Source organism: Carassius carassius, chromosome 11 (genome assembly GCF_963082965.1).
Source record: "Carassius carassius chromosome 11, fCarCar2.1, whole genome shotgun sequence".
NCBI classification, from domain to species: Eukaryota; Metazoa; Chordata; class Actinopteri; order Cypriniformes; family Cyprinidae; genus Carassius; species Carassius carassius.
The window spans coordinates 25,297,525-25,308,179 of NC_081765.1; the positions used below are offsets into that span (position 1 = coordinate 25,297,525).

Below are 10,655 nucleotides of genomic sequence, written 5' to 3' on the forward strand. Positions count from 1 at the left end.
GTGCTCCCATTATTGCAAGAGAAGGTGGGAGAAATCAAATCCTTGAACCCAACTTTTTTTGTATTCTCCAAAGCTGCACTGCCTCAGGGAGATGATGACAACCATGTTCCATTAGCGCTGGAAGGGTGACTATTGACATCTCACAGATTTTTGGGGGGCATCTGATTGGATTACCTGAGCGGAGCCGTTCTCTTCATTAACATTTGGTGCAGACGTCCCGCCTGCTGATGCTACCTCTCTCTTTTAAATTGACGAGGCTGTGGCGGGCATGCGGCACAGACATAATAGTCAGATCAACACAGCTCCATTAACCTGTCGCTATACCAGCACTGCTGAAGGGATAGTAAGCCCTGATTAATGAGGGGGCTTTTGGAAAGAATCCCCGCTTCCCATTTCCTCAAGTCGACATGGATCTATCCTCCAGCATACCTGCTTGTGTTTATTGTGCTGCATGGCTAAATCATATAATTTAGCCCAAATGGGCTCAGCAGCTGACCTAGCATGCATTTAACCTTCTGCCATCGATTGCAGCTCTCACTTCAGGGGCAATTGATCAACCTGTTATCTGGATACGGAACACCTCAAAATTGAAATCCACTTCTCTATTTAATTAAGTTGCACTCTTTCCTTTGCCTCAAGGGTCTGTGTGTTTGACCTGGTTTATGTTATATTCAACCCGGCGCTCTATTAGAGCCACAGCAGCTGGTGTGGGGCTTTCATGCATTGAATCACTGCTGTATATGTCAACTCTGAATGTGCTTGCACAGCTCTCGCATGCTGTTTTCAGTGTCATCTTTTAAAGGAAATCTTAGTATTCAGGTGCAGTGCTTGTGAAATGATCCTATTGCTGGTTTAACCTTTAACCTTAAAGTAAAACCTCTCGTATCTTTAACTGCCCAATGAAAGCAATACAGCAGCTGTGGGAAACAGTGAGTCTTTTATTTTCTCACATACTCTAGAAAGTTTTTCAGATAATTATATTGTTTGAGCATGAACTTGTATATGGTTTGGTCAGAAGTGCCAGCTGCATTTAGTCAAGTGAATTGAAGAAAAATTGACTGCTAAAACAGTATCTTAATAGCTATTTGCCTTTTTTTTTTTTTAATCAAAATATGAGCACATGCCTGTTCTATCTTTCATTGTTGTACATGGTATCCGGTGCTCTAAATGTCAACATTCAGTCAACCTTGTTGTTTTTTTAATAGTAAAATTGATTGATAAAACAGTACCTAAATACGTTTTTGCCTGATACTTGAAAAAAAAAAAAGAAAGAAAGAAAGATGCATACAACATTAGACTAGAGTTATTTTTAATAATATGATAAACACATGTCTTCTATCATGCATTGGAGCACTGTACATGACATCTGGTGCTCTAAAAGCTGGCATCCCTAACCTCAATCTACCTTGCTCTTTTGTTTTCAGAGCTGTCCTGGTTGAACTGGTGTCTGACAGGCTCCTGCATCTTCAGTCTCCTGCTCCTCCTCTTCTTCAGGGAATCATACGACCGCCTCTATTTGGATGTCTTTGTCTCTGTCTGAGCACACAGCGTGAGCTTTTTTTTAGCAGAAGAAGCCTTTTCATGGACGTTGTATTCCAGCAGAGTGTGGAGAAAGAGCACACAGCATGCTGCTCACTTTTATGGATCAGTATTTTTTTGGTTTGTTTGTTTTTTGAAAAATGTGGTAATTGTGAAATTTATGACCATCAGTGATGGCAGTGCATTGTGTTAGCATCATACCTAACAGCGGGAACTGAGACCTGACTAAGGAGGAAAGAAGTGTAGATATTGACCTTTCTACTTGACATTTTGCCTCCTGGATGCATCCCTTTTTTTTTCTTTTTTTTCTTTTTTACAATTTATTAGACTTTTAAAAATATTTTTATTTAAAAAACAAAAACGATTAATGGAAATTGTGTTTACATACTGCCACAATGAAATTGACTTTTATTGTTTAGAGCAGCACAAACACAAGCGGATCTACTCACGGATTTGGCAGCGCCCCATGGTGATGACTCCTCTAGTGCTCTCACCACATCTAATGGGAGTGTAATGGATAATTATAGACAAGCTCAATTAGCCGCCTGGCGGGAGCTATGAACGTCTGTGGACCTGGGACCTCTTAGAGCTGTAGTGTCACTTGTATATAGCCTGAGGAATCTGAGCTTTAATTGACCTTTGATAGAACTGTCTATATGTTTCAGACACTGTGGTCCTCAAGTCTTCTTGTTTTCTGTTTCAGCCCATATTATGCAAAGGATAATGCAATCCGCTCTGGGGGTTAGATAAACTCCTTGCAGCCATTACTCCGATTCTGGATCATGTTACATCTGAGGTCACAGTTTATGTGATGAGGGATCTGTATTATTCATGTTTAGGTAGACATTTGTGTTCATCCCATTCTCATGTGACGGCTTGGTTTATATCTGTAGCATGCGCACAGCTGGGTGTCTGTTGCACAAGCCTTTTAGAATTTTATGCAATTGATCATGAATTTAAATGTAGTTTATTAACTCATTTTAGTGATTAATACACTAAGGGATTGTTAATGGTTTTTATGTCTGAGTACTGTTGGAGAAAGAGCATTTAAACATGGCATTATGAACTGCTGGAACAGTACAACACTAATCACCAGCAATAATAGCTGTGTTCGGTAGCCTGTCATGATTCGTAACCTAATGCAAAAACAAGTGCAATGCTCCCTCTCAAATTTTTAAATGCAGCCTGTTGTATGACCCATACACACGCTGGACTGTTCTTTCCTGCATTTTCAGCATTACCATAAATCGAGCCCATCTGAATCTGGACTGCTTTGCCACTTTCACTTTGCTGTGAAAGGTGAAATTTGGTGGCTTGAGACTTTAATGACTCTCTGTCTGCTGATTGACGGTTATCAGTGGAACAGAAAAGTGTTTTACAGACACTGAATCACACGTTTCCATAGCTTTCCAACCGAGAACTTTTGGACACACACGGTTCTGTTCTTCTCTTGTAAAAGCCTGCATGTGAATCACTTTTTCGTGTCTATGTACAGAACAGTTCTCTATTTGACCTGTTTTTAATGTTGCCTTAATTAACAGTGACCTTTGTTCTGTCCTCCTCTTCACTGTGATGCAGTCGGTGCTGTTCGGTCACCTGTAATGTTAATCGTAAGTGGCACTGGAGAGGCGTACTGTTCCTGTTCATGTGCAGGAACATGTCAAAGATTTTTAGCACCTTATTAAAAATATGTTTTTAAAAAAAGGTATCGTGTCTTATTCTCCTCTCTGTCATCAATATGTTGACCTGGCTTGAAGTGTGTAAAGAGCAACCATGAAAATAAGAGTTTTGACTCTGAAATATGATTGGATAAGCAGTGTACAAAGCCAGCTTAAAATGCTACATTGATTGATTGAAACGTTGGCATGGTGTGAAACAGCCTTTAGAAAACATGTGCCTGACCTTCAAGGAAACAACTTTTCCACTAAATGTGTTATCGTGTGTGTATGATGAGTTTGCACATGCTCTGTGATGCCCCACTCCCTTCAAAGCATGAGGGGATAGATGACATCAGGATTGAGAGTGGCCGTCCACGGACAGTATGTGTACTCAGGAGCTGTTAACAACTTGTGTGGTACACCAGCCAAAAAAACTGGGGTTTACATGCAAGCCTATAGATTATTGTTCTCATAGATTTCTTGGATTTTATCTGTGAATCTTGTCATTAGCCACACTTACATGTTTACACGTTTTCAATCAGAATGAAATCATTGCAACTGATGGATCTGAACGCTAAATAAAGTGATCGGGGGGATGTGCGCATTTATGTATGTCACAAGCTTCAAAATCATATGTAATCTTTTGACATTTACACATTGCAAAAATATACAGTGTTTCCCATTGTTTTTGCATACTAAACATTCTGCCATTCTTTGTTTTAATAAAGCAGACTTAATATTTATCTCTTTTCGGTCCTAATTAGCAGACAACAAGTACATAAAGCTTTGTGCAATGGTGCTTATAACAACATTATAACAACAACATAGGCTCATCCCGTGCGTCATTGCGCCATTTCTACATCATTGCACATGAACAAATCTTTACAGTTATTAATATATATATATATATATATATATAAAATAGAGGGTAATAAAAGTGCAATTTGTATAATGCATTTAATGAAAATTAGACTTCACTTTGTACTTTGTGTATATATTCTTTATTCTGTCTCCACAGAGTGAATAAGCCACTCATCTCCTTAACTTTCACTGTCGTTAGGTTTTTATTGAAACTAACAACAACTTGTAGTTATGTGAATGTTAAATAGAATTAATCTTTTTGCATTAAATATCAGTCTAATGGTTTTGGATTAGCGATCCCCAGGGAAACAAAAACTGTGACCATGTTTCCAGTATTTTTTATTTTATTTTTTTTTTGTAATTCCCTTTACAAAAAAAAACAAAAAAACTCACTTTTTCTCCTTTCAAAGAATGAAGTATTATTTTTTCACAGTAATGCTGTCAGAGCATTGACAGAACATTGATCCCTTTCTTCGTCCCACCATAGCTGAATAAAAAAAAAACAGCATTTAAACTTGTCACGTCAACTTTTCAGCACATAAAAACGCCTCAGATTCAAGTGTTACTTGTCAGTGTTGACAACAGAAGCAACAGGCATCCTGGGAGAAGATTGTCTTATACAGGTGTTTTCATTCAGTGACAAGAAATTTCATAAAATCCATTTTGGCTTTGTTCCCCGTCCATGGGCTCTGTTCTGCCATAGTTCCTGTTCTTGAGCATGTAACGCAGGATCTGTAGTAAACAGAGCTCAGTGTCAGTCTAGGTGACACTTTTATAGCCAATGATTGGTTTTCTGTTGCAGTTTTCAGTCCTCACATGCTCTGTATGCCTTTTTTTGTTTCCGGCAAGATGTTTCCCAGCGGACTACTTCGGCAACAGATGAACAGAACCTTTGTCTTATAAAAAATACAAATACATAGAAAACATGGATGGTTGTGTGTGGTTTCACCAGTTACAGTTGTGTCCTCATAAGTTTACACACCCTTTGCAGAAACTGTAAGATTCTTATATTTAGCATAAAATAATATATTTAGACAAATTAAAAAGACAAGTGGTTCTTACCACTTCACAAAAATAATTTTATATATATATATATATATATATATATATATATATATATATATATATATATATATATTATATTATAAACAAGGTTAAATGTTGACATTAGATATGCTTTATGTTATAGAGCTCACTGGAACAGCATGATAACGCTGTATAAAACTGAACCTGGCATCGTGAACATTGGATCCTTTTGCACAAATTGGGCCACAAATTTTAAGTTAATTATAATTTGAATAGCTATAGATTAGATTGTGAAATTAAACATTTCTTATTCTTTAACTGTTCAGTTTATAGCTTAACATACCACTAGCCTGTTAGCTTGCAAGCTTATAAAATAAAATCTTTTGTTAAGGCATGCCAATAAAAAAAGTGAAATAATTTTTTTCAGATATTTAATATATTGTATTTTTATTATTGTTATTTAGATGAAATACAATATCCCCTACTTTCACATCTTTCAAATAACATTGCAACTGGTGTCATCTTAAGCAGTGTAATTTTAGTATTTATATACTATATTTAATACTCTTTTAACTTGCTTTAGGTTTAGCATTTTTTACATTGGAATTTTAGTAAAAAAGAAAAATTTCTAATTGTTTATAGATTTTTTTGTTTGTATGTCTGCTTGTTTGATTTAACAATTTAAGATGATAGAAAGGTAAGATTCATGTTCATGCTTAGTAAATTTGAAAATAAATATCTTGGCTTTTTTTAATGTGGCCATTTTTAGTGCTCTTAAACTAAAAAAAGTATCCAAGCTGTAGAGATGTACACAGTAGTCAGCATTTGTAGAGGATCAAAAAAGTTCATCAAAGCTGTCCTTAGACAAGAACGCATTTTGGTTTAAGGTTTTAGGACAACTTTGATGAACGGTTTTGATCCACTTCAAATGTTGACAAATGTAAGCTGTCTCTGTGCATTGCAGTTTCTTTAAGGATACATGATTGCAGTAAGCACCAGATGGCTGGCAGGGATGTATGCAACATGGTCACAGAGGCTTCAGCAGCCGTCTCGCTCCAGCCCTGACTGTGATAGCCTGCTGAATAAGAAGGTAGGCATGGAACCCACACTTTGAGCAAATCAATAACAAAGTCCAACAAACATAATGGAGCTTGATGATAATCAGTGAGCATGTTTGGTAGGGGGCTCTACTTGGCTGAATCTCATCAAGGTGAGTCGCTTTCGTTCCAAGAACAGACGGAAGATGGAACGAGCAGACGGCATGTTTGGATTCAGTTGTGCGGCTCTAATGTGCGGAGACGTGGCTAAACCAAAGCAGCATGTCTCGAGATTTCAAGCAATTAAAAGATCCAGGCAAGCGGAAACGCAGCAGTCAGGAGAGTGACGGGACTCTTTGATCAGGCACTCATCTCATTTGAATCCCACAACACCTCTGCTCCAACAGCCATGCTCTGCTAATGAAGGAAGCTGGGGTACAATCACTTAAACCAAACTAAATATGTGTTGTTTTAAGACCGTTATACAGGGTTGGACGAAATAATGTGAAGACCTGGGAAATAGGCAATATTTCACCACCATTTGGCTTTAATACAGCTTCCTAGCTTCTTAGAATAGATTCATACAATTTGTGCATAGTCTCCAGTAGAATGCAGTCCGTCAGTTGCTTCAGAGATGTTGGAAGAGGGTTTCTCACTCTTCTCTCCAAAACTGGTCTCAGTGGTTTTATAATATTCATTCAGATGATTTGTCTGGCCAGGCCAGATGTTGAAGTTCATCTTGATGCTCCAGCTGTCCAGACAATATAGACAATGGAAAAATAAATAAAAGATCATCACAGCAGGTTACTCACTGTAGCCTACACAAATGATATTAGCCCTTTTAATAATGGGAGTTTGCATTATTTTGACCAAACCCTGTACATTCTATGTTCCAGTAGTTCAACAGGTAGCGCAAAGCAAAAGGGTTCAATTCATGCTGATAAAATGCACACATTAATCTATGTCTGTAATAAAGGGTGATATCTGGATTATTGTTTTATTTGCTTATAAACATGAGAGAGCAGCTAACAGAAAGATTACATAGACTCGATGGAGCCAGAGAGGTCAGGAGTTATGATTTCGGTGAATGGAAACGGCTGATGTCAGAGGTCAGTAGCTCTGTTAACCTGTCCTTGCAGCAAGTAGGGGCCGAATTGCATAGGAGTGGAGCACCTCCGAGCTGCTAATTAATAATTAATCATGTAGCTCGTTAATCAAAATGCCTAGGCCAGATCGCAACACTGCTTCAACAGCCAATGAGAATGAATGGGTGGTTTATTTTGGTATATTTATGTGCAACCCTTTCAAACATGACTAAATTCATGTTATAGCACAGCATCCTATATGCGTGAAAGTGGCGGCATATTTTCTGAAGGTGCTTGTACAAAGCCATTGCTTCATTTAGTGAAGATACTAAAAGTGACTGGCATTGTTATCTATCTCTTTAAAGCTTGTTTTAAAGAGTTGCTAGTGTTATTTTTTTTCTTATAAAAGGTTCTGAGCAATGTCTGTTTCCCGGGGTAAACAGATAAGCTTGGTGTATGTTTCCCGATGGAAAGTTTTAGCACTATAAAAATTCAGTTCTACTTGTCACTTGTTCCACTTTTGCACTGCAGTGTTGTTATGTGTAAAAATAACTCTCTCAAACAATATTATTAACTAACGTCTGGATTAGGTTTTGCTTTCAAATGACATTGTTACACTTTTCTATATAGTCATGTTGAAAACTTTTTTCTTCTAGCATTTGTGCCAGAGATATATTTCAGTCAATGTTATAGTTTACCTTTATTGTTTGGTTCGGTGGAAGATTCAGCTTTTATGAAATCAGGCAGTAGATTAAATAAAAGAGTTAAGTTTTGTTCAGTAAATGCCCAAATAACCTGAGGACGGTCAAACGAATGATTTTTTCCCTGATTTTTGTTCTATTCATTTTCTCTGTACAGAATATATATTAGAAGCTTAGCTCCAAACCGTATTGGCTTAGTGAAGTAATTTAACATCATTTGGTCTGCTCCTGCTTTCATTAATGTGAAAACTCTGGAGGCAAAGGGACCCTTTATCACTGACCAATTATTGCCACCCACCCATTCTTTAATGTCACATCAAGAAAAAGTAAACACTGCTCAGTCATAAATGACTTTGAGAGAAGTCAGAAGGAGCAGAGAGCTGTGAACACTGCATGAGGTGATCCTTGTGTTTGACTTTGGAAAAGTGTTTTCTTCACAATTTCATTGTAATGCATGACTCATCTGTGCTCACTATTCAAAAAAATGTAAAAAATGATTAGGCTAATTTACTTATTTATTTATTTTATTTTTTTATAAGATTTAAAAAACATTTTCAAAATAATATAAAAAGTGAAATCCTATAATAAGGTCCTATAATTTTTTAAGGACCTTTTATTCTTTCAATGTAAGCATGAAATATGACAGGTTTGTTGGTTCCTTCTAGCTTTACGGAAGCAATCCAATCAATGACATCTGGTTGCGGATGATCTCAATCATTTCAAAGCATCTGTTATTTCACAGCACAGAATGACTCTTTTCCTCAGAAAATAAAGCGATATTCTGTGCATAAAGGAGCTGTTTATGGTTCTGAAACCCACTCAAACTGTCTGGTTTGTTCATCTTGTAAGCATGCAAACAGTCTCTCCCGGTCTCCCTGTGGAGCCCAAACACCAAAAATATTTCAGCTTTATTCTCATACATACATCATGAAAGAATGATGTTTATATGATGTGCCCCGCTGCGTTTTTCATAGAGATCATTGGTTATACAGTGACAATAATGGCAGGGCATAGATGTGAGTCCAGACAAACCAATTTCTGGATTAAGTAGCCTAATCTGATTACTGATTTCACCTGACCGATTAACTCCAATTTTTTCTAGTCCAATAAATGCATTATCAAATAGACTCAACAAATCTATGCAAATGCATTCTGCAGTGTTCTGCCAGGGTGTCAGTTAGGCTGTATATATATATATATATTCTCTAATTTATTAAAAATAAAATAAAATAAGAAATTACATGACTAAACCTCTACTTTAATGTTTCCTAAAGTTCTTAAATTTCTAATTTAAATCAATTTTGATCATTTTTGAGGGCCATGAAGTCAAGGTGGTATAACCATAAATTACAATGGATTTGTAATCACCTTTTTTTGTCAACTTTCATACTCACTTTGAGATTATACGAGAGGATTACCCTTCATACAGATGTGTTGAGGAAGTTTGAGTCTAGTACTGGTGGAGATGCATTAGTCTGCAGTCCCAGACTCTGTGCTGACAGCAGCACAAATTGATTCCATGAGGTTTGCAGAACCACCCACAAAAGCATCTGTCTCTCTCCTTGCCACTGCTCTTCCCTGATGGGCCGCAGATTCGGCTTCTACCGTCAGCATACGGTGCTTTCCTGGCATAACGCCAGCGGGCCACTCAGGGGAGGACAGCGGTGGTCATCTGTCAGTGCCAGTCTGTCAGCAGATAGCAGGTAATGGATGGACCCTTGTGCTCGTCAATAAAACCCACTTTGAAATGACTGCAGTGCTGCGCTGAAGCACAACAGGGTCTGGCCTTCACCCTCCATCTCAAAGCGTTGCCCTGCTGGACTCAGAGGGGAAGACTGAGATAAGTTTGGCTTTTATGCCGAGGAACAGTAGGTTTATGTATTGTTTATGACGGGAAGATGCTATCATTCACTCTGAGCTTGGAAAAACATCTCAGTCTCTCAGCACACATAGTTCACCCAAAGCTGAATGCTGTCACCATTTACACACACTAATGTCATTCAAAACATGAATGCAAATCTTCTTAATGGATATTTCTTAGCCAGAACTGGACTGGAATTGGTCACTCGACCAAATGGGAAATGGAGCTTTCAAACTTCAGAAAGGATGCAAAAGCATCATAACAGTGTTACAGCTTAAATTTGATTCTCTTACAAAAAGGCTAGGAATATCGCACATTAGTCGGATGAACTACACTTTCTTTTTTTTAAGCATCTTTTAAGCAACTTCAAAGCTCTGGTTTATTGTAACTGCATGGACAAGAGCAGCATGTACTGTAATTAAAATACTGCTACTTCTTTTGTGTTCCAGAGAAGAAAGTAAGTCAGGATTGAAACAACATGAGGGTGAATAGAAAATGACAGAATTTTTGTTTTTGGGTGAACTATTCCTTTGACTGAATGGAGCAAATGCAATACGTTAAAATTATTGATCATATAAACACCCATTTAATAAAAGACTTTTCAAAGCCAGTTCTTATTGACTCTAGACTGCCTTTTTTCAAAATGACTGAGACTTGCAGTGAATAAACTTCTCACGCTCACTGGGTAAGTCTTGTATAGTGATGCCAACTTCAATATTTATGCCATCAGGTCTTGAGTGAAAAGGGCAAACACTGTATCATGTCCAAAGACCAACAGCCATTTTTCTGTCTGAGGAGGGATTGTGTGAAGGGATTTAGGTCCAATTTCCCTCAGCCTGCCAAACAAATCCCTCCACATACAAATGGGAGTGTATAATAACCAACCT

The 10,655-nt window shown here is 37.6% G+C and overlaps 1 protein-coding gene across 1 annotated transcript in view; it reads left to right on the forward strand.

The window, feature by feature from the left end:
* LOC132153083 (solute carrier family 49 member 4-like) overlaps nt 1–1,877 on the forward strand; it is a 34,117-nt gene extending 32,240 nt beyond the window's left edge. Inside the window, exon 9 of the mRNA XM_059562267.1 lies at nt 1,425–1,877. Coding sequence (XP_059418250.1) covers nt 1,425–1,540 — 116 coding nt within the window. The 3' untranslated portion in view covers nt 1,541–1,877. The remainder of the gene's footprint in view (nt 1–1,424) is intronic.
* Nucleotides 1,878–10,655: the final 8,778 nt, after the last annotated feature.